This window comes from Larus michahellis, chromosome 4 (genome assembly GCF_964199755.1).
Source record: "Larus michahellis chromosome 4, bLarMic1.1, whole genome shotgun sequence".
Taxonomy (NCBI): domain Eukaryota; kingdom Metazoa; phylum Chordata; class Aves; order Charadriiformes; family Laridae; genus Larus; species Larus michahellis.
Genome location: NC_133899.1, coordinates 20893895 through 20919391, shown reverse-complemented (window position 1 = coordinate 20919391; position 25497 = coordinate 20893895). Strand labels below are relative to the sequence as shown.

General features: G+C 58.3%; 2 protein-coding genes across 3 annotated transcripts in view; both read right to left on the bottom strand.

The window, feature by feature from the left end:
* Nucleotides 1-4994, bottom strand: part of NUP93 (nucleoporin 93) — an 81688-nt gene extending 76694 nt beyond the window's left edge. Inside the window, exons 1-2 of one of the 2 annotated variants that reach the window (XM_074583250.1) lie at nt 4959-4986; nt 4098-4176 (exon numbers count right to left, since the gene is read on the bottom strand). The gene's annotated coding sequence lies outside the window, so the exon portion shown is untranslated. Of the gene's footprint in view, nt 1-4097; nt 4177-4958 lie in introns of both variants that reach the window. The other variant, XM_074583249.1, reaches the window with a different exon arrangement.
* A 15232-nt stretch (nt 4995-20226) lies between these two features.
* On the bottom strand, nt 20227-21826 carry LOC141743155 (metallothionein-1). The gene is made up of 3 exons (XM_074586874.1): nt 21508-21826; nt 21100-21165; nt 20227-20507 (listed from the first exon to the last, which is right to left on the bottom strand). Exons 1-3 carry the CDS (start codon nt 21536-21538, stop codon nt 20413-20415), a joined length of 192 nt encoding a protein of 63 aa, XP_074442975.1. The 5' UTR covers nt 21539-21826; the 3' UTR covers nt 20227-20412.
* Nucleotides 21827-25497: the final 3671 nt, after the last annotated feature.

The window sequence follows — 25497 nt, the reverse complement described above, 5'->3', positions numbered from 1 at the left end:
ACCACCATTCCCAAGTACAACCACCAGCGGCAATGGCACTGCTTTTGTCTGTCTGGACAAGTGATTTAAAAGCACCGCATGATGATTCATTCAGACGCATGCAATTAGAAACTGATCCCTACTGCCTGGGTGCCAGGACAAACCCTAACAGCCGGCATCCAGGAATGGAGAATTTCACAAGCACTCCCCACCCACTTCTGGAAAGCTGGGAGCTGCTGGGGGAGGCAGAGATCATATTTGCACTGACTTGTTAATCAGGTGAGATAGCGGAGACTGGATTTGTTTGAACAGATTAGCGTGTCACTGAGATGAAGGGGAACAGGGAGGGGGCGGTGGTGGAAATAAGCAGTTTCATGCCCTGCAATGCAGCACAGAACATCTTTCCAGTGTTCACTTGCGATAACTCAGGTGCACCCCTGCCAGAAGCAGCCTCTGTTGGCAGACACTGACCAGAACAGCCACACTCCCGTACAGTTAAGAACTGATCAAATCCTCCAGGAGCAGTGACTGCAAGAACAGCACAGACTTCAGCTTGATTTGATCTGATCCGGTCCACTTCCTCTTTTCATTACCAATGAGATAAAAAGCTGGGAGCGTAAGAAGGCACTAACTTCTCAGAGCACTGAAACCAAAAGCATGGAGAATCAGTGCACTATAAAACTGCTCCCAAACCTGCACTTTTTCGCCATAAACTCCCCATCAATACCATATGAGGTCTGTCACATAAATTTGCCATTGTAGGACAATTGCAACAGCTCTGTGAGATTGAACTGAATCCAGCAAATATAGAATAAACTAGTTACTTTGGAGCAAGTTAAACTACCTGTGATGATAACCTAGCACTGGAAATGACAGCTCGAAACTAGAGAGCCAACACTAAACAGCTTTTTCTAAGTCACAGAATTCAAACATTTAGACCAAGTAACAGCACGAACAACTTTGTCTCCACCCTGACAGAATTTACTGCATTCAAGAGACTGCAGTCTGACTCTTAATGCTGCCGTGCAAGATTGAAACTGCTACCACAGTAACAAGCAGAGCAATGGCAGATTTTCATGTCTGGCTGGGGAAGGAGCAATAACTGACACCTAACGGAAAGAAAATACATCAGAAATTAAACTAACTTCTGTGAAACCAAATCGACCTTGGGCTAAAAGCCAGGACTGAAAAGGCTCCTCTATAAAACAACCTTGATGACTTATCAATAGAAACTGCTGCATTAGACTATTCCGTTAAACCCCAGTTTAATGTTTCCCCAACACTTAAAACCACAAATAAATGCTATATATTGTACAAGTTGACTGGATTTAAGCCAAAAAGAAACCAGAAGAGATAATGACAAGTTTCTTAAATCTATTTGGACTGGTTATAAATGACGATTTATTACCTCAAAAACACTAAAAACTCCTCAATAGCACTACAATGCTATCTAATGAAGAATGCTGTAGCTATTAGACTCCAACTATGGCCCCGATGAACGTCATCTAATCAATTAACTTTGAGACACAGACTAAAAAAATTTAGATTTTTACGGTGCTTTGAAAAAAAGAAAGGAGGAAGACTTCACAGGGGAGGAGGAAAGCCTCACCCATGACATTTAGAACAGCTGACAGACCAATACAGTTCCACAAGTTGCAAAGAGATTCTTCAAAATAGGAAGTGAAGAGGAAGAAATCCAGCATTGCCCTCTTGCAGAGGCTCCTGCCCCAGAGCACTCGAGATTCAGTCTGACAATTTGGGATCAGCTTCTTTTGGAAGGAAGACACAAGAACACACTAGTAAGATAAAGTGGGCAATTCTTTACTTGCTGCAGCTGAGATCTGAGGCAAAAGTGCTTTTTCGACAGGCTCCAAGCCTGGGCTGCTACAGATAGCATAACAGCTTCTGTCTACTAAGCTCAACATGAATAAGTAAAAGGCCCATTCTGCAGGCCTGGGGAATTCTGTATGAACAGCAGCAATAATACCTAGCTCTTGCACGATGTTTTGCATAAGCAGGCATCCAGACATTTCAGAGAGGAAGTCAGCAGCATAATCCCCATGTTACAGACAGGGAAACTGATTAAGAAATGCAGAGATGGAAATGAAAGAGCAGGTGGCCAAATTTTTGTTTGTTAATAAGGAAAGAACAATGACATTTATAGGATATTAGTTAGACACTGAAATAAGTTGCCTTCTAAAGATGCAGATGCTCTGTCCCTGGAGCTTTTTAAGAGTAGGACAGACATAAAGCAGAAATGGTGCAGACCTACTGGTCCCTCACCAGGGGCAGAGACACATCATTGAGGTCAACCCTTGAGATCTCCTCCTGCCTTGTTTTTCCATGTTCCACAAGTGGAAGTGATCGAGCACAACCCAAATCTGCTGCATATTTCCAGCAGATTCCCCTCTAGTATGTAAAGCACAATAATAAATGCTTAATCAAACCTAGCAAAGGGAAAACTACCATACCCTAGCTACACTAGAAACATGAAATCAGCATAGGCCAGCTTAAAAACAAGCACCTAAAAGCTCCAAGCTATACTTGGTATTCCATCTGGTACAACAGCCCGTTCCCCGAGCAACAAAAGGCTGATGCAGTAAAATCCGAAATAGGCCACACAACAGTTTTCCAAACTTATTGTTTCTTTTACCGCCCACCAATTAATCCTCCCCTGCCTCCCATAAAGACCTGTATGTTTTGTTCTTCATCTCATCTGTAGGCAGGCATGCAAAAGCAAACTCTTTTTATGATCTCAAAGAACTCTTACAGTACATACATTGAACAAAAACATTTTTCAAAGTTTTAAAGGCAATAACATTCAGTTATTTGCTCTTGCACTGGGAGAAACGACAAAAAAGGGCACGCAACTCTTCTCTGTCCTGTTCACTATTTAACCTGGAACCGAAAAGTAGGCATTTTAAATTATTTCTTCCAATATCTACTATCACACATTTGTCAACACTGCCTTTTATCTGCCATCTGACTTTCAAGTTCCTCACAGAGGTCTCAGGTCTCCACTATCCTGAATAGCTGACTCGGCTGGCAGTTTTGCCATCTCATCACTCTCCCTCCTTTCAGAAAACTTAGTGCTTATTTTAAGCACCTGACTCTCACCCAACTCAGCAGGGCACTAACTTCCATGGGGTGGCAAACCAACACTCATTAACTAGAGCATTTAGTTTGGTATTTGAAATTCCTTACATGAAAACCCGGATCCTCCACTGAAGTTCCTGATATTATCACTAGAGGAACATCACAGTTTTAGATGACAGAATCACAAGCAGTTTCAAAGATTTTACTATTTGTAAGCCCCTAGTTTTCCCAAGGAGTAGGAAACCCTTTTAGACACAAAAGTGAACAGCAGTAAAGCACACAGGAACTGGCTTTTCTTTGTGAGCCTCACTTTAGCTGTCTATGACCTAACTCCTGTCCCGTAAGACAACACGGCCAAATCAAAGGAGAAGGGAAGGAGCCCTTGTTTGCAGTTGGACTTTAATCCAATCCCTTCCACTCTTAACATATTTTGGTTTAGAATAATGCTGGGACACAGATGGCACCCAGCACTCCACAGCAGTTACTAATTACCGATATTGGGTCCATTCACTGCTCAAGTTTTAACACAAAGGCAGTTCAAAAAATCATTTCACAGAAGTTTGGCTATTGCCTACAGTTGGGACCAAACAGCACATTACATACTCTGTACAATTTGTACACTTTATGATGGCTCTGGGAAAATCAAAACCAAAACAGGGACTGAATCTTGCTTAGGAGAGACTATCAAATAGCATTCTTTAGGTACAGAAATACAGTTCTACATTATCACAGAGTGGCTCATGTTGGAAGGGACCTTAAAGACCAGCTAGTTCCAACCCCCCTGCCCTGGGTAGGGACACCTCCCACTAGACCAGGCTACTCAAAGCCTCATCCAGCCTGGCCTTGAAGCATTATCATTATCATCTGTTTTGCACCAGAATTCAGCACTACTGTTGGTAGAGACGACTTGTGAGCTGGGGTAGGGGGAAAGGGCTAGTCATCATTCTCATTCAAGAATAGCCTGAAGGGTCCATATTAAGCATATAAAAATAGCTATTCTATCCTGCATCAAACTTACTGACCTGAAAAACATGAGTCCCAAGTATCATATATGGTTTCTTCTACATATATGGTACCTTCTCGATTCAAGTCTTCTATAATCTGCCAGACATATATGAAAACAACGCTTGGCAACTACAAGAGCTTACCAAAACCTGCTGTGAAACAGAATTTGAGCCAGGGGCTGTGTAGAGAACTCTTGTGCCTTTCAGGAGCTCCCACAACCAGGTCCCTGGCAGCTCTTTCCCTACTCAGGGAACCAACCAGTAACCCCACCGTGGCAAGGAATGCCTTTCCCATCCCGCCCCCCCCCCCCCCAACTTGAAATAGAGAGGCCAAACCACATGCATACACAGACCCACTCTCCTGACACCTCCCCATTCAAACAATGAGCTTCTGCTTCCTGAAGCACCAACACGGCACCTTGATCAAACGCTAAGCTGCCCCTCTACACCTGAGCTTTGCACTGCCGACCAGCACAAACCAGCTCGGATGAAAAAACCACGTCTCACAGGCACAAAGCCTGCCCCGCTGCTTTAACGTGAGTTATTTTTCGAGCAGAGATACACAGAAATCCCCGAGAAGCCCCAGAAAAGGCCCACGAGGAGGCCTGCGGGTGCTCCCCACCAGCCTCCCGCCGCTGCGGCCTGCACTGCGGCTGGGGGGACTCCTCAGGGAGGGCCAGGGCCCGGAGCTGCTCACGCCCTGCCTCAGGCAGCCACCTCCCTGAGGTGGCCCTCCTCAGGGGAGGCCCCGCCGCAGGGCCCGCCCGGCGGCCACAGGGAGGACTCCCTGGGCGGAATGAGGTGGGGGGAGGTTAGAAGTCACCCCAACCCGTTGAGGGAGGGGAAGCCATGACAGGCCCGCGAGGCGCCCTCACCTACCCGCCGCTCCAGCCGCCCGCCTGCCCTCCCCGCGCCGCCCGCCCCTATTGGCCGCCTTCACCCACGTCTCCGCACTCCCATTGGCCCAGCCGCCGCGCTTCCCCGCGCCGCGCGCTCCCATTGGCCCAGCCGCCGCCCGTCCCGGCGCGCCGGCTCCCGCCCCCTCGCGACAACAGCTTTATTGAGGCGCTGGGAGGCGGACACGGGACAGCGTGTTGCGGGGGCGGGGGGGGGGCGGGCTGCCTTCAGAGACCACGGGTTCGAGGCTGCCCCCCGCCTTCTCCGCCCCGTATGCTCGGCGCTGCGCACGCCGCGTAGCGGTGAAGTCACCACAACAAAAAAAAAAAAAAAAAGAGAAATACGGGAAGATATAAAGTGCATGCGGTTTTTCTTTTCTGTCCTCCCTCTCCCTTCATAGTCACTGCTAACTCATGCTGGCAAAGCCCATCCGAGAGCTGATTCCTTGGAAGATAAAACGAGCGTAACGAATTCGTCTTTCTTTTCCCTCCCATGGCCAAATGCACCAGCAAACCAATGCACAGCCAGCGGGTGCTGTCTCCATCGCCAGTGGAAGGGTCCCTGGAAGGTGCACAGGGATACACCGCGTTTGATCCCCTCACAGGCACGCACGCATGATGGCGGTGGAGCAGGATGTTGGCACAAGCATTACAGCAGTGTTATGTTTGAGGAACCCACAACAATTTGTTGCCATTTTAACAATTATTCTCTCACCCAATGAGCCCTCCCCACCCAGGAAGGGGAGTTGGGAAAAAACAGGGAAAAACAAGGGCTGAAATATAAACAGATTTAATAAAATAAGACTAGATAATTAACATGAATATCACTAAAGAACCAGTATCGATCCCGATACCAATATAAACCACACGAGGACTATTCCCAGCCCATTCCCCAGCAGAAGCCGTGCACTCCCCGCAGGGACAGCCAATGTGGGACCCTGCGAGCGCTGCGGCTGCGGGAGGAAGGGAAGGGCTGAGGGCTGCGGCACCGGGGCGAGGAGTGCTCAGGATGGCAGCCATCAGGGGAGAGTGCGACTACACAGCAAACTTTCTGATTTCTATGGAATGTGCCGTTCATGCCCGGGTCTTGCTCATAGGATGGTTTGAGTTGGAAGGGACCTTAAAGCCCACCCAGTGCCACCCCCTGCCCTGGGCAGGGACACCTCCCACCACACCACGTTGCTCCAAGCCCCGTCCAGCCTGGCCTTGAACCCCTCCAGGGATGGGGCAGCCACAGCTTCTCTGGGCAACCTGGGCCAGGGGCTCACCACCCTCACAGCAAACAATTTCTGCCTCAGATCTCACCTAAATCTCCCCTCTTCCAGTTTCAAACCGTTCCCCCTCATCCCATGGCTCCCCTCCCTGCTCCAGAGTCCCTCCCCAGCTTTCCTGGAGCCCCTTTAGGGACTGGCAGGGCCTGGAAGGTCTCCCCGGAGCCTTCTCTTCTCCAGGCTGAACCCCCCCAGCTCTCTCAGCCTGTCCTCCCAGCAGAGGGGCTCCAGCCCTCCCAGCATCTCCGGGGCCTCCTCTGGCCCCGCTCCAACAGCTCCGTGTCCTTCTGCTGTTGGTGCCCCAGCGCTGGAGGCAGCACTGCAGGGGGGTCTCACAGAGCGGAGCAGAGGGGCAGAATCCCCCCCCTCGCCCTGCTGCCCACGCTGCTGGGGATGCAGCCCAGGCTGCGGGGGGTTTCTGGGCTGCCAGAGGACATTGCCGGCTCGTGTTGAGCTTCTCCTCCACCAACACCCCCAAGTCCTTCTCCTCAGGGCTGCCTTCCTTAAGGCTTGTTTTAACGGGGCTCCCTTTTGCCCAGCTCTCTCCACATCCCAAGCCCATTCTCCCCATGCAGAGCGATTCCTGATGAGGAAATCCCAAGCACCACGGTCCAGCTGCAGCGACCTGCTCGGATCCCTCATACCCAGCAAGGGAAACGGCTGCAGCACCACCATTTCCTACAGCCCTTCAAATCCCAATGGATTCCCCCATTAATACAGCTTCTACATACAAAAGTTTTCCAGATTTACCAGCAATTACCATGCCTGAGGCAGCCCTGAGCCCAGGGGCTGCAGTCCCTCCCCCGCTAATTGCTGCTACAATTCGGGGGGTCAGGGTGCGTCCCTGCCCGTCAATTCATGGCCCTGCTGCACTGAAATCTGCCCTCACCGGGATGCGCTCGGGCAAATTCCATCCCAGCCTGCCCCGACGCCACAATACGGACTTTCCCAAGGGTATCTCCTTGCCTGGAGGACGACAAGCACCAAGACACGACTTTCCTCGGAAGGTTTCTTTTCCTTGCCTCACTAAATACAAGTTTTTTCAAGCCTTCATTCATCATCTCCTGCCACTTCAGTATTTCCCAGTCACAAGCATCAGTTGGGGCATATAAAACACCCGAGGCGGCTCTGAAACGTAGCTACCCGGGGAGCCACCTGCCTGGATGGTCTGCCCGTGCCTCAGCCACCCATATTGGGAACATCTTGGGCATGTGGCAGAGATTTAGGACCACATCAGAGTGCGGGGTGGCCCATAAGCACTTCTGCTATAAATTCCAGCCCTGCGGGGGCTGCCCCAATTCCACCGGCCCTGCTTCAGGTCTCCGAGGAAGCGAAGGTGACTCGCAGCCATTCCAGCTCGGCTGCCTTCCCCAGCAAAAAAAAAAATAAAAAAAATAGTGCAAATCCCAAATTCCACCCCCCTCCCTGAAGCGGTTGCATTGCTTTCCCTGTGCCGTGACACTCACCCATTGTTCAGCGGTGGCTAGCAACCCCAAAAAATCAATGTTTTCCCATGCTGGGTGCCTGCCTGGCTCCCTGGAGTCTGTTTTCTTTGTAAATCTGTAGTTTTAACTCTTTCTGATATATTTAGCACTATATGCAGAGACTTGGCACGTCTAAAGCGTGTTTTTCACAAATCAGCACGGGCTGATCCGTGCCCTGGGCTCTGCTGCGTTTGGGCTTGGCCCCGGGGCGCCCAGTTACACCCTCCATGGAGCTTCATCCCAAAAATTAGCAGGGAGTGAGTGCTCGTGGCACCGGGATGTTTGGGGCATCCACTTCGAGGGGTAAACTGGTCCCTGACGGGGTGCCCTGGTGGGATGGGTGTCCTGGTGGGATGGGTGTCTTGGTGGGATGGATGCCCTGGTGGGACGGATATCTTGATGGAATGGGTGTCTTGGTGGGATGGATGCCCTGGTGGGATGGGTGACTTGATGGGATGGGTGTCCTGGTGGGGTGGATGCTCTGGTGGGATGGATGCCCTGGTGGGACGGGTGTCCAGACGGGATGGGTGCCCTGGCAGGGTGGCCGTGCCATCCCAGCTTTCCCTGAGCCTGTCCAGGCTCCCGGGGCAGCTTTCCAGCGGCAGCAGGAGGGCGCTGAGCCTCCCGGGAACAAGTGCTGGTGCCCCCCGGGGCGGGCCGGGGGGAGCGGCCGCCCCCGCAGGGCAGGTGACACGGGGGGGGACACGGGCAGCGGCGGGGACAGCGGGGCCGGACGGGGACAGCGGGGCTGCGGGTCGGCGCTGGCCCGGAGCAGGAGGTGGCAGCAAATCCTTGTGGAAAGGGAGCGGCCGGCAGCGAGCGGCGGCTGCCAGCTCCGGGACCCGCTCCTGCGGGCGGCGGGGGCCGTCCCCTCCCCGCGGGGGACACGGCGTGCTGCCCCCTCTGCACGGGGGACACGGGGGGCTCTGTCGCTTCTGCACAGGGGTCTGTCCCCCCTGCACGGGGTGCGCAGGGTACCTGTCCCCTCTGTACGAGATGCAGGGGGTGCTCTCCCCTCTGTACGGGGTGCCTGTCCCCTCCGCACGGAGGACACGGGGTGCCTGTCCCCTCTGCAGGGGGTACACAGGGTGCCTGTCCCCCCTGTACAGGGTATATTTCCCCTCTGCGCTGCGGGCATGTCCCCTCTGCACAGGGCGCCCAGGGTGCCCGTCCCCTCTGCACAGGGCACCTGTCACGCCTGCGCAGGGTGCTCGTCCCCTCTGCACACAGCGGTGTCTGTGCTGGGTGCATTTCCTCTCTGCGCTTGGTGTATTTACTCTCTGCACACGATGTCCGTCCCCTCGTCACAGGGTGCCCAGGGTGCCCGTCCCCTCGCCACAGGGAGCCCAGGGTGCCCGTCCCTTCATCACAGGGTGCTCAGAGTGCCTGTCCCCTCATCACAGGGTGCTCTGGATGCCCATTCCCTCATCACAGGGTGCCCAGGGTGCCTGTCCCCTCGTCACAGGGTGCTCAGGATGCCCATCCCTTTGGCACTGGGTGCTCAGGGTGCCTCTTCCCTCATCACAGGGTGCTTGGGATGCCCATTCCCTTGTCACAGGCTATGCCAGCACCACCCAGGGCTGTTGTCCCATGTTGCTCAAGCCAGGACAGAGACCCTGGGAGAAATGCAGAGTGTGGCCCTGGGGGCACAGACCAGCCTCGCAGGGCTGATGCAGAGCCAGGAGCGGTGCTGGGCACCGCACCCCCAGTGCTGCACCCCACTGCCAGGCTGGGGGTGCGCCCAGGCCACCCCTCCCCGCCTCCCCCGGGCACCCAGGGGAGAGACACCATCACCTCAAATCACCTCTGCCAGCCGAGCTCTGCTCTTCTTCCAGGGGCTGTGTCATGGTTTGAGCAACACAGGACGAAGTTCTCTTGTAACGCCTGGGAAAACTGCACTTTTAGAAGACTGTAGTGCCTGAATTGGTGATAATATTTACTTTATCACCAGCTCTGGCATGCAGGTTTCAAGGTCTCAGTGTTTTCGAGGTGCAGGGACAAGGAGGAGCGAGACCCGGGCATTGCCCCAAGCTGCCAACAGGGTTATTTCATGCCATGAACGGCACATTCAGTATAAATTAGGAAGTTTGCTGAGGAGTTCTCTCTCTCTCTCCTTCTCCCCCTCCCCTGATGGCTGCCATCCTGAGCACTCCTCGCCCCGGTGCCGCAGCCCTGAGCCCTTCCCTTCCTCCCCCAGCCGCAGCGCTCGCAGGGTCCCACATTGGCTGTCCCTGCGGGGAGTGCACGGCTTCTGCTGGGGAACGGGCTGGGAATAGTCCTCGTGTGGTTTATATTGGTATCGGGATCAGTACTGGCCCTTTATATTATTAATGTGAATTATCTAGTCTTATTTTATTAAATCTGCTTATATATCAACCCTTGGTTTTCCTTGTTTTTTCCCGATTGCCCTTCCTGGGTGGGGAGGGCTCATCAGGTGAGAGAATAATTGTCTAAACGACAATAAATTGTTGTGGGTTCTTCAAACCATAACAGGCTGGACAAAGCACACCGGCCCTCTGTCGCGTGAAGCCTTTATTCCCATCACCCCCCTGCTACACGCAGCTGGGTGCAGGCTGAGAGCATCTCACACTTCACTAAAAAGTGGATTTTTTCCGTAGAACACACTCCCGCCAGGACCAGAAAGCCCCCCCCACCTCACTGAGAGCAGCCACGGGCAGAGCCGGGTGCTGGGCACATTCCAGGCCAGCACCTCCCATGGGTACCTGCACCCATCCTGCCGCTCTTATGGCTTTCCCCCTCCCAAAATCACCCCTGAGGAGGCTGAAAAGGGCATTGAGGATGGGGGGGGCACAGCGGCTGCTGCCAGATGGGGGTGCAGGCAGGATGCCGAGCAGGCAGGGGGTGGAGGTGTGTGCCCACGTCCCACCCTGGCACCCGGCTGGGAACGGGGAGCCGTTGATGCCTGGGGTGCTTCCTGAGAGGGGAAACCCCATCCACGCCCCAGCTTTGTTTCTGCTGCGTGATGCAGGCGCCCGGTCCCTGGAGTGGGGGGGGGGGTGTCTCATCCTGCAGCCCACCCACTGCATAGGGGCCGTGTCACCCCCACCGCCCCCTCCCCGGCACTCTTGTGCAGTGCCTTCCCATGAGATGTATTGGGTTTTTTTTAAAATGCATTTAGGGCAAGGCAGGCCCCTGAGCCCCGTCTCTGCACCCAGGCCGGGTTGCGGCAGGCGGCGCTGGGAGGCTGCTTAGGCAAAAGGCACACGCTAATGCAACGAGGCAACACATTTAAAAGGCAAAAGCGGGTGCTGAGCTGGGTGTTGCTTTTCTCACCAGCGAGGCCGGGTGCTGAGCAGGCCGGGCACACCTTTGGGGAAGGGGCCAGGAGCTCCCCTGCGTACTTGGAGCATCCCAGGAAGGGCCCGAGCATCAGGGGCATTGCCACACTCCCCCCTTGCGGACACCCCTCCTTGTGCCACCCAGGCTGGCAAAACGGACCGCAAGGGGTATTTGGGTGGCCCTGTTTTGGGGTGACTTTTTAAATTCATCTTGTCCCTGGCCACCAAGGGTTGGAAGGGACATCCCTGCCCAGGCTGAGCTGAGTGCCCCCCCCACTGCCTGGAGAGGCAGGGAAGGGGTGAGGGCCTTGGCAGCGGGGCTGGGAACCTGCCTCCATGGCAGGGCGCACCCAGGGGACACGTACAGGCAGGTAGGGGCAGCCGCCCCAGCCGGCGGCGGCGGCTCCTGTGCATAAAAAGCCACTCTTTCACTTGGCAGAGACTTTCGGAAGCAAAACACGGCCCACACACCTTCCCATCACACCCCCCTCCACCCACACCATGCTCCCAGCACCCACTACCCTGCAGCCACGAGCAGCATTTAACCCACCCAGGGCTTACTCAGGGCTATGGGTGTCTGTCCTGCCTGCCCCAAGCAAGGTGCCACCCAAAAACGGGCTGGAAAAGTGTGCTCAGCGGCCATGCCTGGGGCCGGAGGAGCCCAGCACTGCAGCTGGAGGTCCTCGGCATGGGGCAGCATCCCTCTGGGGACAGATCTGCCCTGCACGGGGGTCGGGGTCTGCAAAGTGCAAGCTCTTGGGGGAGGTTTGCCCCTGCCCAGGAGAGAGCCACGTCCCCACGGGGGTTCACCTGGGTACCTTTCAGCAGCACCTCAGGGCAGGCAAGCTGCCAGCCCACGGCACCCAACCACCCACCGCGCTTCTTCCCACAAGCTCTTCCACCCCGAGGAAGCTGCAGGGTGACGCGGAGACACCTGCCACGAAGCCTGAGAAAGGCTGGAGGCGCCTCCCCCCCGCCCCCCGGACACATCACCCCTGTCCTCACCGGGGAACCTTAGAGACGCCCAGAGCCCACCCCACATGCAGGATGAGGTCCATCCTCTGTCCTGGGAAACTGCTTTTCCCCCCAGGGAGGTGCAGAGCCCCCTCAGGGAAGGATGGGGGGGGGGGGGGGACGGGTTTGTGAGCAGCCCGCCACCACCCCAAGGCGATGATCCCCACACAGGAGTCACGAGCGTCAACAGGGCTCAGCTCCAGCCCAACAGCACCACACATACCTCCAGCCAAACTCCTTTATTTCCACCCAGTTTCACCATTGGTAGAGAAGATACAAAATCATGAAAAAAATAGGCATTTTTGTGCCTCCCACCCCCCCCCCCGCCCCCAAAGCGTGCCGGCTATTTACAGGCGGAGGCGAGCGGCTCAGTGGCAGCAGCTGCACTTGCTGCTGGCCGGCTCCTTGCAGATGCAGCCCTTGGCGCAGTTGCTGCAGGTGGCGGGGCAGCAGGAGCAGCAGCCTGGGGGGGGACACACACATGAGAGTTAGCGGGTGAGTGGGAAGGGATGGGGGTCCCCATGGGGCAGGGGCACCCTGTGGAGAGCAGGGGACACATGCCCCCTTGCCATGGGTAGGGCTGTGATCCCAATGGGGCAGCAGTTGGGGGTCCTACAGGGCAGGGGCACCCTCCCAGAAGGGCAGGAGGGTGTTCTCCAGGGGACAGGAGAAGAGGGAAGGATCCCCATGAGGGTCCTACAGGGCAGGGACAGCTGCCCCAAAGGGCAGCGGGGGGCGGGGGAGGAGGTGGGCAGGGAGTGTCTCTAGGGGACAAGGGAAGAGGGAAGGATCCTCATGGGGGTCCTAGAGGGCAGGGGCACCCCCCTGGGGGAGTGGTGGGGTCTCCATAGGGAGCCCTATGGGGCAAGGAAGGGTTTCTCTATGGGGCAAGGGTTGGGAGGTCCCACGGAGGTCCTGCAGGGCAAGGAGGGGTACCCCTAGGGACAGGGACACCCCACCAAAGTGGAGTTGGGGGGGGGTCTCCAGGGGGCAGGGGAAGAGGGAAGGAGTCTCATGAGGGCAGGGGACACCCCTATAGAGAACCCTAGAGTTTCTCTATGGGGCAAGAGTTTGGAGGTCCTATGGAGGTCCTGCAGGGCAAGAAGGGGGTTCCCCTATGGGACAGGGAAGTCCCCATGGCAGTCCAACAGGGAAAGGACGGGCCCCCCCTGTGGGGCAGGGAGGTCCCCACGGGGGTCCTGCAGGACAAGGACAGGTTCCCCTCGGGACAAGCTGTGCCCCCCCGGGCCAAGCCCCCCCACTCACTCTTGCGGCAGCTCCGGCAGCGGCAGTTCTTGCACTTGCAGGACCCGGCGCAGGAGCAGGAGTCACCTGAGGAGCCGGGGGAAGAGCGGCCGTTAGCCGGGACCCGACGGGACGGGGGCGGCCGGGCACGGCCGGGACCCGACGGGACGGGGGCGGCCGGGACGGGACGGGACACTCACCGGCGGCACATGTGCAGTCCTGGGGGTCCATGGCTTGTCTTGGCTTGGCTTGGCTCGGCTCGGCTCGGTTCGGTTCGGTTCGGCTGGGCTGAGCAAGCTGGTCTGCGCTGGCAGCGGTAGGGGCAAGTGCCGGCCGCCCGCACTTTATGCGGCGGCGGAGCGGGGCGGTGCTCGGCGCTGCGCACGGCGGGGCGGGGCCGTGCTCACCCCGGCGCCGTGCCGTGCTCACCATGGCGCCGTGCCACGGGGCCGTGCTCACCCCCGCGCCGTGCCGTGCTCACCATGGGGCCGTGCTCACCATGGGGCCGTGCCCTGGGGCCGTGCTCAACCCGGGACCGTGCCGTGCTCACCATGGCGCCGTGCCACGGGGCCGTGCTCACCCCGGGACCGTGCCGTGCTCACCATGGGGCCGTGCCACGGGGCCGTGCTCACCCCGGGGACGTGTCGTGCTCACCCCGGGTCATCGCCCCGCCCCCCACGCCCCCCCACCCCCCCACCCCCCCCCACCCCCCCCCCCGCGCCATGCTCCCAGCCCGGGGTTCCCACCCGCACCCCCATGTGCTGCCTCCCGGGGCGGGGTGGGGGGTGGTGGTACCAAGATGCTGGAAGATGCCAAGGAGGGGGTGCTTCCCGGCCCCTTCCCAGCCCCATGTGTCCAGAGGTGGGGTGCGGCTGTGCCCCCACCACCCACCCCAAACCCTTGGGGAGCCCACGGGGTGCAGGTGGCTGTCCCTGCGGGTGGGACAGTCTCAGCATCCCGCCAGAGAGCGGGGTGGCCCCAGGGCAGACCCCGTGGGGCTGGGGTGTTCAGCTGGCCCCCCCAGGAGGGGGTGAGCATGGGGGTGCAGTGCCGGGATGCAGCGTGGGAGCGTGGCAGGGGGCTGCTGGGAATCATGGCTTTGTGCCACTGCCGGTGCCGATGGGTTTTCCCCCTTGTCACGGTGTTTACGTGCCAACCGGCTTCCACTGCCCTGCGTGTGCCCATGGCTAGTTTGGCACCTGGTAGGGAAACCCGTGGCTGGGCCAGGGACAGGCCGTCCCCATGCCTGCACCCGGGGCTCTTGGTGGCAGTGGGGGTTTTGTTAAAAATGGGGCAAGTCTGGGCTCGGAGCTGGCGCTAAGGACGGGATCGGTCCCCGTGGTGCCCAGGCCAGCGGGTACTGGGACAAGGAGCAGGTCTGTGGCCCTGGGAGGTTGTGCCAGGGAACGGCTCGTGCTTGTTTGCAAAAACACTGATTTTTTTTTTATTTTTTTTTTTCCCCAGCAGTGTTTTACGGGCAGCAGCAGCAGCGAGGGAACATAAGTAGGAGGCTATGCCAGCAGGCGTTGCACTCGCCACTGGCTGAGCGGGGAAGGAGGAGAGGTGAAATCACTGCACACGTGTGGTCTTACTGCACATAAACACGGGTTGTGAAATCGCTTCCTGGACACCGCCCCCCCCAGCACGCTGCTGCCGGCCGGGAGCTCCCCCCAGCTTCGGGGGTGGGCTCTGGCGCAGGGAGGGTTTCCTGTTTAAGAAAAAGGAGACACCCCCCCCCGCCACCCGATAGGGGGATGTGCACCCCAACACGGGGCTGGACCAGAGAGCCCGGGGGAGCATGCAGGGAGGAGGCGACAAGGGAGGCAGAAGACTTCCCAGATTTCTGGGAATCCTGCACGTCACCCATGGAGGGGCTGTCTCAGATCGTGGGGTACATGGCCGCAGGCCCCCCCGCCACTGCGTACGGGAAGGGGCAGTGCAGCATCCCCGCAGGACTGTGCGCGGAGCTGGGAAGGGAAAAGAGCCCGGAAAATGCCCTGTTTCCCAATCGGGGCATTTCCACTGAATAATGAGACAGGGAGGGATGAGCTGTGTGTGCCCTGAGCCGCAGGTTTGCCAAAACGCTGGGGTGCAGGGCATGTGGTGGATAGCAGCGGGGAGAGGGGACCTTGGGGGGGTTTCCTGTGTGTTGCTGGTATTCCCGTTTCCTGCGACCAGTGGGAAATGGTTAATCCCGAGGCTGTGCCGGTGCAGGAGGAGAGCCAGGTCTGACTCTGGTTTTATAGCAGCCATAGAGTGAGAAGAGGAAGTGCCCAGCCCAGGTCTCAGGGCTCAGAGCTGAGCTACCAGGACCCCCGTCTGCCCCCCGCTTCCCACACAGGCCGGGGACAACATCCGAGAGCTGCTCTCCATCAGGCTGCCATGGGGGACGGGGACAGGCAAGGGGCAGAGCCACAGGGCAGGACCGGTGCAAACCCCCTCCCCAGTGTGGGCAAGGGATCCAGTGGGATCCCCCCCACTTCCTTCTCTCTACATTGGGGAGAGAGGGATTTGATGGATGGACTGTCCAGAGGATGAGGAGTTGGCTGGATGGTCGCATCCAGAGAGTAGTGGTCAACGGCTCCATGCCTGGATTTCAGTGCAGCAGGGCCATGAATTGACGGGCAGGGACGCACCCTGACCCCCCGAATTGTAGCAGCAATTAGCGGGGGAGGGACTGCAGCCCCTGGGCTCGGGGCTGCCTCAGGCATGGTAATTGCTGGTAAATCTGGAAAACTTTTGTATGTAGAAGCTGTATTAATGGGGGAATCCATTGGGATTTGAAGGGCTGTAGGAAATGGTGGTGCTGCAGCCGTTTCCCTTGCTGGGTATGAGGGATCCGAGCAGGTCGCTGCAGCTGGACCGTGGTGCTTGGGATTTCCTCATCAGGAATCGCTCTGCATGGGGAGAATGGGCGTGGGATGCGGAGAGAGCTGGGCAAAAGGGAGCCCCGTTAAAATAAGCCTTAAGGAAGGCAGCCCTGAGGAGAAGGACTTGGGGGTGTTGGTGGAGGAGAAGCTCAACACGAGCCGGCAATGTCCTCTGGCAGCCCAGAAACCCCCCGCAGCCTGGGCTGCATCCCCAGCAGCGTGGGCAGCAGGGCGAGGGGGGGGATTCTGCCCCTCTGCTCCGCTCTGTGAGACCCCCCTGCAGTGCTGCCTCCAGCGCTGGGGCACCAACAGCAGAAGGACACGGAGCTGTTGGAGCGGGGCCAGAGGAGGCCCCGGAGATGCTGGGAGGGCTGGAGCCCCTCTGCTGGGAGGACAGGCTGAGAGAGCTGGGGGGGTTCAGCCTGGGGAAGAGAAGGCTCCGGGGAGACCTTCCAGCCCCTGCCAGGCCCTAAAGGGGCTCCAGGAAAGCTGGGGAGGGACTCTGGAGCAGGGAGGGGAGCCATGGGACGAGGGGGAAGGGGTTTAAACTGGAAGAGGGGAGATTTAGGTGAGATCTGAGGCAGAAATTGTTTGCTGTGAGGGTGGTGAGCCCCTGGCCCAGGTTGCCCAGAGAAGCTGTGGCTGCCCCATCCCTGGAGGGGTTCAAGGCCAGGCTGGATGGGGCTTGGAGCAACCTGATCTAGTTGAAGACGTCCCTGCTTATTGCCAGGGGATGGGACTAGATGGCCTTTAAAGGTCCCTTCCAACCCAAACCATTCTATGAAACCCACAGGGTGCAGTGAGGTTGGAAGGATGCTCTCAGGCCCACTGGTTAAACCACATGTTTGGGGAGAAATCCCATTAGCAATCTCCCCTTCACACTTGTTGTGGGCTTGTGTAAGGGATAATAGAGGATGGTCCGAGTGAGACGCGATGGAAAATTACTAGTTGAACCAAACCCAGTATACGTGCCGAGAAAAAGGACCTCAGTACTGTTGCTGCAAAAACTACGTGCTTGTCCCTGAGAACCTGACCTTCGCAGAAGAAGATAACAAGAAGGGAGTACAACAAGTGGTCGCGTATCCGACAGCCGCTGTTAGCAAACCTGGATCATGAGTCTGGTGAGGCTCGCTGCATGTGCTGGCCACCCGTGCAGCGACTCTGGCCTGTACTTTTCCACTCAATCCGGTGCAGGATATAAGGGGGTTGTCTCGGGCCGGAGAGGGAGAGAGAGAGACATGAGCGCACTTTGAAGATACAGGGGACGCCCTGAGAAAGCGCTGTGCCTTGCTTTCCTCTGCCGTACCGATGTAGCCCCTCATTATCCTGCTGCTCAGCAGTGCTACTACAATCTGCGGAGTTGGTAAGACTCTCTTAAGTAACTTTTGGGCCATTTGGGAACTGCTTAGCAAGGCTTCGCAGTAAAGCTGAATTCACTGTTTTCCCTGTAGCAAGGCTTCACAATAAACCGGAGTTAACCTTTCTTTTTCCTTTGTGTGGGCTCCGGGTTGTACGTTGGAATCTTTTAAAAAAGAACCGGTTACAGGGCTCACCAGCAATGTTTTTGCATGGTTGGCATTTAAATCTCCCCGAATAGGAAGGAAGAGAGATAACCCTGCTATTTGAGGAGCGGAGTTTAATTTGGCGCTCCAGAGCTGATGCTGCACCCTGCCTGCGGCATCCTGCCCTGCCCTGCTTTCAGCTGGCGTGGGGACCTGCTTCACACCCTCGGAAGCAGTGGCGTGATGGTGACAACTCAGGGGACACCCTGGGGAAAGAGCCCTCCCAGAGCAAAGGGGGATCCCCTGGGCATTGGCACCGCAAGCAGCTGGTGGGCGGGGGGGGGCCTTGGCTGTGCCAAAACTCTGGCTGAGTCCTGGCAGCGGTGGCTGGATGTGTCAGGAAGGGGTTTGCAGCTGAAAAGAGGCCATAAAAGGCTGAATTCGGGGAGTGCGGGGACAGGCAGGACGCCTTGTGTGTCCTGGGCAGCAGCACAGGGCTACGTGGCACCTGGGGTGCAGCGTCCTGGCAGCGGAGTGGCTGCGCTTGGGCAGGGCGAACGTCACACCCCAGCATGGGCATCGCATCCCACTGTGGGCATCACACCCTGGCGTGGGCACCGCATCCCGTTGCAGGTATCACATCCCACTGTGGGCATTTTATCCTGGCACGGGCATCGCATCCCATTGCACCCCGACATGGGCATCACCGCTCATCATGGTCATCGCCACCCACCATAGACATTGCACCCTGGCATGGGCATCACATCCCATTACGAGTATCCCACCCCATCGTGGGCATTGCACCCTGGCATGGGCATTGCAACCCATCATGGGCATTGCATCCTATTGCAGGCATTGCACCTTGGCACAGGCATCGTAACCCATCACAGGCACCACATCCCATCGTGGGCATTGCACCCTGGTGTGGGCATCACAATCCCACCATAAGCATCACAAACCCATCATGGACATTGCACCCTGGCATGAGCATCACAACCCATTGCGAGCATCCCATCGCACTTTGGGCATTGCACCCTGGCATGGGCATTGCAACGCATTGTGGGCATTGCACCCTGGCACAAGCATTGTAACCGTCGCAGACATCACATCCCATGGTGGGCATTGCACCCTGGTGCAGGCATCGCATCCCATTGCAGGCATCGCACCGCATTGTGGGTGCTGCACCTTGGTGTGGGCGTCGCAACCAATCACGGGCATTGCTCTCTGGCATGGGCATCACAGAATCACAGAACGGTAGGGTTGGAAGGGACCTCTGCAGATCATCCCATCCAACCCCCTGCCAGAGCAGGGTCACCCACAGCAGGTGGCACAGGAACGCGTCCAGGCAGGGTTTGGAATGTCTCCAGAGATGGAGACTCCACCACCTCTCTGGGCAGCCTGTGCCAGGGCTCTGCCACCCTCACAGGAAAGAAGTTCCTCCTCGTGTTGAGAGGGAACTTCCTATGGTCAAGGTTGTACCTGTTCCCCCTTGTCCTGTCACTGGGCACCACTGAAAAGAGCCTGGCCCCATCCTCCTGACACCCACCCTTTAAGTGTTTATAAGTGTTGATAAGATCCCCCCTCAGTCGTCTTTTTTCCAGACTGAAGAGACCCAAATCCCTCAGCCTTTCTTCATGAGAGAGGTGTTCCAGTCCCCTCAGCATCTTGGTAGCCCTTTGCTGTCCCCTCTCCAGCAGTTCCCTGTCCTTCTTGAACCGGGGAGCCCAGAACTGGACACAGCACTCCAGATGCGGCCTCCCCAGTGCCATGGCAGAGGGGGAGGATGACCTCCCTCCACCTGCTGGCCACACTCTTCTTGATGCCCCCCAGGATGCCACTGGCCTTTTTGGCCACAAGGGCATTGCACCCTGGCACGGGGATCACAACTCTTTGCAGGCATCACATCCCATTGTGGACATTGCACCCTGACCACGGGCATTGCAACCCATCGCAGGCATCACAGCCCATGGTGGGCATTGCACCCTGGTGTGGGCATCGCAGCCCATCGTGGGCATTGCAGCCCATCCCAGGCATCCCACCACATTGCGGGCACTGCGCCCCTTCATGGGCATCCGAGTGAGCTGGGGCTCCCCGCAGCAGCACCCCGCCGGGCTGGCAGAGGTGGCAGGGGGACGAGCAGGTTGGTTCTGCCAGACAGTTCAACTGAGCTGCCAGGAGGAAAACTAAACCTGTTTCCCCACCGCCCCACCTGCCGTGGAAATGTTCCCCCTGGAAATGGGTAGGGCCACAGTGGTGATTATGCTGGCGGTGAAGGCTTGTAATAACCAGCTGCTCATTAGCCCCGAGGATTTCTGGTGGAGGAGAGGGCCTGGGATTTGCCCTTGGGGAACGACAGGGCGGGGGAGAAAAAAAAAAACCCTATAAATTACTTTGTTGTGTAGGGTAAGTGTTAAAACAAGAGTCAGAGCTGCTGGTAGGGAGGGCAGAGCCAAGATTGGAAGAAGAGAGCAAAAATAAGAGGCGGGCTCTTTGCCATGACCCCCCAGACGCGTTACCCTCCCCCGCCCCAGGGAAACCGCCCCCTCCCACAGAACTGCCGGGTTCCTTATAGACCTTTATATACACATCACTTTATTTAGGTAGCTTATTACACGTCACAAGTGACAAACACTAAAGATATCTGAACACATATTAAAAAAAACAACAAAACCCCCAACATACACAATAAGGTTATTCTTTCTTCAGCCCCCCAGATGTGCAGCACCCCAAGATGTGCAGCCGGGGGGGGTCCCTATTTGCAGCAGCTGCACTTGGCAGAGGGGGGGCCCTTGCAGACGCAGCCCTGCGCGCACTTGGCACATCCCGCCGGGCAGCAGGAGCAGCAGCCTGTGGAGGCGGGGAGAAAAATAAGTCAGGAACATTCCCGGGGGGGGTCTCAGGGTGGGGTTTGGGGGGTCTCCCAGGGGGTGGCTGGTTTGGAGACCTCCCACCGACCCCCGTGTCCTCCCCTTTTAGCAGCATCCCCATCCCCTGCGGCGTCTCCCAGGGTGTTTTTGCACCCAGGGCTGGCACTGGGGAGGCAGCAGGAGGGTGCGGGACCCCCAGGGGCTCACCAAGCCGCCCCCCCAGCCCGGCGCTGGGCAAACCCTCCCGCACACGGCTCTGCCCCGGGGGTGACGCCATAAGGAGCAGCCGGAAGAAATCCCGGTGCCCGTTTCCTCCCGGGGCATCCCCTTGCGCTGAGGGTACGCTGAATTTTGGGTTCTACCGGGTGGCTCGTATTGCCTGGTGGCGGGGGAGAAGCAGGGGGGGGAAGTTCACCCTGTCTCCTTTTGGGGGCGAAAAAATACAGGAGGAATAAAGTGAACTCTGGCAATGCTGAGCCTGATTTGATTCCGTGTGTCCAGGGATGTGTAGTGAAAACCCTCACGAGTGTTTCTGCCCGCCTCCATGGGGCTTAGGACCCCCCCCCCCTTACCTTTTTTGCACGATGTGCATTTGCAGTTTTTGCATTTGCAGTTGTCCCCGCAGGTGCAGGTGCCACCTAAAACATAGAGAGAAGGAGAAGAAGGGTTGAGAGGAGGATCTGGGAGGGGATGCTCCGAGGGCATCGCTGTCCCGCCGAGCATCCGCTCTCCGGCAGCACCGACCGGGGCTGATGCTTCGGCCTCTCTCAGCGGGGAGGTCACGGCATTCCCGGCCGCTTCCCAGTGAGATGCTCCAGGTGTGCCACCGGGAGCGGATTTCAGCAGCCGGTCCGGCCAGGATGAGAGAGAGCATCGGGGATGACGGAGGAGGCCGGCGGGTGGGAGCATTGGTGGTCCCGCCGGGATGCTCCGGCTGGTGCAGCCTCCCGGGGCCGAGGCGGAGGGAAGCGCTGGCTTACCTGCGGCGCAAGGGCAGTCCTGGGAGTCCATGTCTGCCTGGGCTGGGTGCCGGCTGTCGGAAGCGTTGGGTGATGGGAAGAGCGGCTTTGGCAGGACTCGCAGCCGCCTCCTATTTATCCTTGGCCGGGTGAGAGCGAGTGCAAAACCTCCGCCCCCCACAGCCTGCGCACGGCTCGGCCCGGCATCTGCCCCGGGCGCTGCTGATTCACTCCCTGGGCGGCCGGGCAGGACCGGGGGCTCCCACGTCCCGCCTTGTCCCCCTCCCCGGGGTGCCAGGGGCAGCAGGAAGGGCTATGTGGGTGACCACCGCTCTCTGCTGAGATGTTTGGGGGGTGGGTGGGTGGGTGCAGAGAACAGCCAGCTCTCATGACATGGATGGCACCTGCCTTAGGAGTGCTGCTCTGCTCCCAGAGGCTGGGGGCTGAAGGGGTGCACACAGGGAGACCCCCACAGCCCAACCCTTTGCCAAAATCAATGTGCCAAGTCCCCATATGTCTCAGCGGGGGGGTGTTAATCCCAGGGCTGCTACCACAGCCCCCTCCTCCCAGAGCTGGCACAGTGGGGTGATGGGGAGCTGGCATAGTGGGGTGACAGGGATGCGGTCCCTGCCCCAGACCCCATCCCATGTCTCCGACACCCTCCCCGCGAGCGGGACCAGCAACAAGCCGGACTGGCCCGGCTGGAGCCTGCTGTGTCCTCCCAGCGCCCCGGGACGGTGGCACCCACGTCCCCTTGGCGCCGCGCATGGCACCTCGGGGTGCCTCGTCTCCTTCCCGGCTGCGGTGGCTCCGTCCCACTCATCTGAATTAATTTCCGCGCGCCATTATCCAGGCGCGCAGGGGAGGAGGGTGGCGGGTGAGCTGCCACCACCCTGGTCAAATCCTCCGGCGGGTTTTACCCACCCACTCCAAAGAGCAGTGAGGGTTTGGGGTGGAAGGTGCAAAAAAAAAAAAGAAGGATGCTTTCTGAGATTTTAGGTGCAGGGAGGGACTTGCCCCACAGCCAGGAGGCACCGCCAGCCGTGGAGCATCCTTCCTCCTCACCCCCCATGTCGGTGGTACCCCCTCCCAGCTGCCCCGCGCTCCGAAACTCCTTCGCTTCGGGGTTTTCTCCAGTCTGGGTGTTTGCCTGCGGCACCTGGCTAAGGCGGTTCATTGAAGGCGATGCTAATCCAGCCGAAAGAGCGGGCCAGGGAGTATTTTTACCACCCAGCTGTCTGGGCATGTTGGGAGCTTGTCAGGTGACCTGGCGGGGAGCAGTGCCAGCGCCCCGACTCGGCGTCTCCTCCAGCCCAGCCAGGCCAGGATGGGAAATGGGGATGTAAAAGCCGGAGGAAGGCAGAGGCGATGGGCCCCTTTGCGGCCCCGGCAGTGCCTCGTCGGTGCCCCGTTGTGCCAGCCCTGCGGCCGTGTGAGTGTCACGCTGCGGCTGATGCACCGGGGTGTGATGGCAGGGGATGGTGCCAGGGACCAGGCGCGTGCCAAGGGTGTCACTCACTCCCGCGGGAGCAGGGAAACTCAAACGTGCTGGGGAACACACGTGCAAGTGGCAGCCCGCCAGCCCTGGCTATGGGCCTGTGTGCTGGGGGTGTCAGGGCAGAGCGGGGGACATCTCCTTGGGGTCCTGCACATCCTCTGCTCCTGAAACAACCAGTTGAGCACTCCCACGGCACAGGAATATGCCCAGGGAAGTGCTTCCAGCTGTGTTGTGATGGACGCGTGGGGGAACAGCAATGCCACCGTGGCACCCGCTGTGTCCTCCCGCACCACCCTTGGTCACCCAGAGGAAGCCGTGGTGTTGGCAGATTGTCCCTCTCCCTGGCTGGTGGTGGCCCAGGGATGTGGGGACAAATGGTCTCTCTCCTCCAGCCTGGGGGGAGGAAGGAGAAGCCCGTGCTGGTGGAACAGAACATCATGGGCTGCCCTGTGCAATCCCTGCCACGCTGGGACGGGGCGGAGGAAAAACTCTCCAGCACCCATTCTCCGCTCGGAACCCAGCCCTTTTGCCCTTTTTTCCTTCCTTTCTTGGCACGAAGGAAAAAAGCATCTTCCAGGTGACGCAGGACTTGGGGTCAGGGCTCTGGGTTGCTCCTGGTCCATTCTGTAATTAATTTGGGATAGGGCTGTAGCAGTGGGCTGTGAATCGGACACGCGTCAGCAGCTTGTAACTGGGGTGTTGAGTTGCAGAGCTGGGACCCCAGGGAGACCTTCCTGCTGCTTAAATATTGCCCATTACAAAGCCCTGTGAGCCCCAGTTTGCCTTCTGGCCCCTGCCCTCGTTTTCTGGGAGAGCCTGGGGGTTCCCCATCACTTAAATAAGCCTGAGCAAAATGGGCAGAATCCCTGCGTGGCAATTATTCGCCAGCCCAGAGCCGTACCCTTCAGCGGCCATGTCCCCTGCGTGGGATTCTCGGCTCTGTCCCCAGGCACATCCGTGGCAGTCACCCCGAGACTGCCGGGCAAATGAACGCGGGTGAGTCAGCGGGATGCTGCACGGCTGTGGGCAGAGCCGGAGGGGACGCTCGCCGGTGGGATGGAGATGGCCGAGCTGGGGTGATGGCTCTGCACGGCCTGGCGGGGATGGGGCGCTCCGGGAAGGAGCGATGGAGGCTGACAACCCTCAGGAAGATGTGGTGGAGGCGCCGTCCCTGCGACACCCCAGGGTGCCTCAAGCCGATTGCTGAAAGCCACGGGCCGGTGCCGGGGCTGGTGCGGGTGGCCGGCTGTGACTCAGGGCTGGTGCCAGGCAGGCGAGGAGGAATGGGCAGCAGCCAGCTCCCGAGGAGGTGACCTGGCACGGGTCTGCCCTGACTCCCCGCTGAAGGACGCGCACGGTCATGCCACGCCACGTGAGGGACCTGCTCCTGCCTCCGGTTGCCTGCGATTTCCTGCAGCCATGTCACCTTTCGGGGGGACCCCGCAGACAACTATGGGTCCCCGTCTCCCCTCTCCGAGGGCATGTGTCTCCCCAAAACACTCACTCCGGGCTCGTTGTCCCACCCCGAGCGGCGCTGGGTTCGGTGAGCTGGCAAAGCACCATGGCCCAAATGGGTATACAGCCCATGGGCAGGGATGCCAGGGGGCTGCGAGACCCCTGTGGGCACAGGACAGAGACCCCAGGGGACAGTCCCTGCCCCTCACCACGTCCTGCTGCTTGCTGGGCAGGGAGATGCCGCCCCATGGCACCCGGCTGTGCCAGGCACCCTGGGGTGCCCCTGGGGCTGCGGCGGCAGCGAGGGGAGCTCAGCTCTGCCCGTTTGTGCCGGGCTTTGGGCAGTAGAGGCAGGAAAGAACCATAACCCACCTGGGACTGGCCTTTCAAACCGAAATAGAGAAAATAAGAGGGATTATGCACCCCTCCTGGCACACAGCAAATACACAGCGCGCTCCAAATGCTGAGATCCCACAGGAAGCCGCGGGAACGATCGTTGCTTAGAAAGCAGGCTTGGCTTTTACTTGACGAGTATCTCAGGTTATTATTTGCTGATGATAAACAAGTGTTTAAACCAGGGGAAATAGGTGCTGACGTCGTTTTGTTTTGCCAGCGCTTGCCAGACCTTTGGCAGAGGAGGAAGAGGATGAATCACCCCTGGCCTGCCCCGGGAAGCCATTCCGAAACGCTCCCTGTGTGCTTTGGAAATCATTTGGGAGCGAAACCGGATCGGTGGGGTGACCTCACTCTGTGGAGGCTCCTTTTTGTTGTTTTTTGGGTTTGTTTTTTTTTCCCCCTCAATAAAGCGGTGAGCAAGGGCTTGTTCTGGTCCCAGCGGCAGACGTGAGCTCAGCCCGTCCTCTGCTTTCCCTCCTGGCTCCTTCCCCGGGAGCTGCCCGCTTCCCTGCTGGCCCCCCACCCGCTCCCCCACCACAGCCTCGGGAAAATATATCCCAGCTAGGGCTTCTCCGGATGCTCGGCTATTGGCAAAGACACGGCGCGTCTCCATTGACCCCTCGGTCCACGATCGCGTCCGTGGCAATAGAAACACACCTTTG

Bases quoted from the DNA above. Each gene is read 5' to 3' on its own strand.
- LOC141743155 (XM_074586874.1), bottom strand. From the start codon at position 21,538: ATGGACTCCCAGGACTGCCCTTGCGCCGCAG. The intron at 21,166-21,507 runs GTAAGCCAGCGC...TCTATGTTTTAG, and splicing joins GGACTGCCCTTGCGCCGCAG to GTGGCACCTGCACCTGCGGG. The intron at 20,508-21,099 runs GTAAGGGGGGGG...CCGCCTCCACAG, and splicing joins ATGCACATCGTGCAAAAAAG to GCTGCTGCTCCTGCTGCCCG.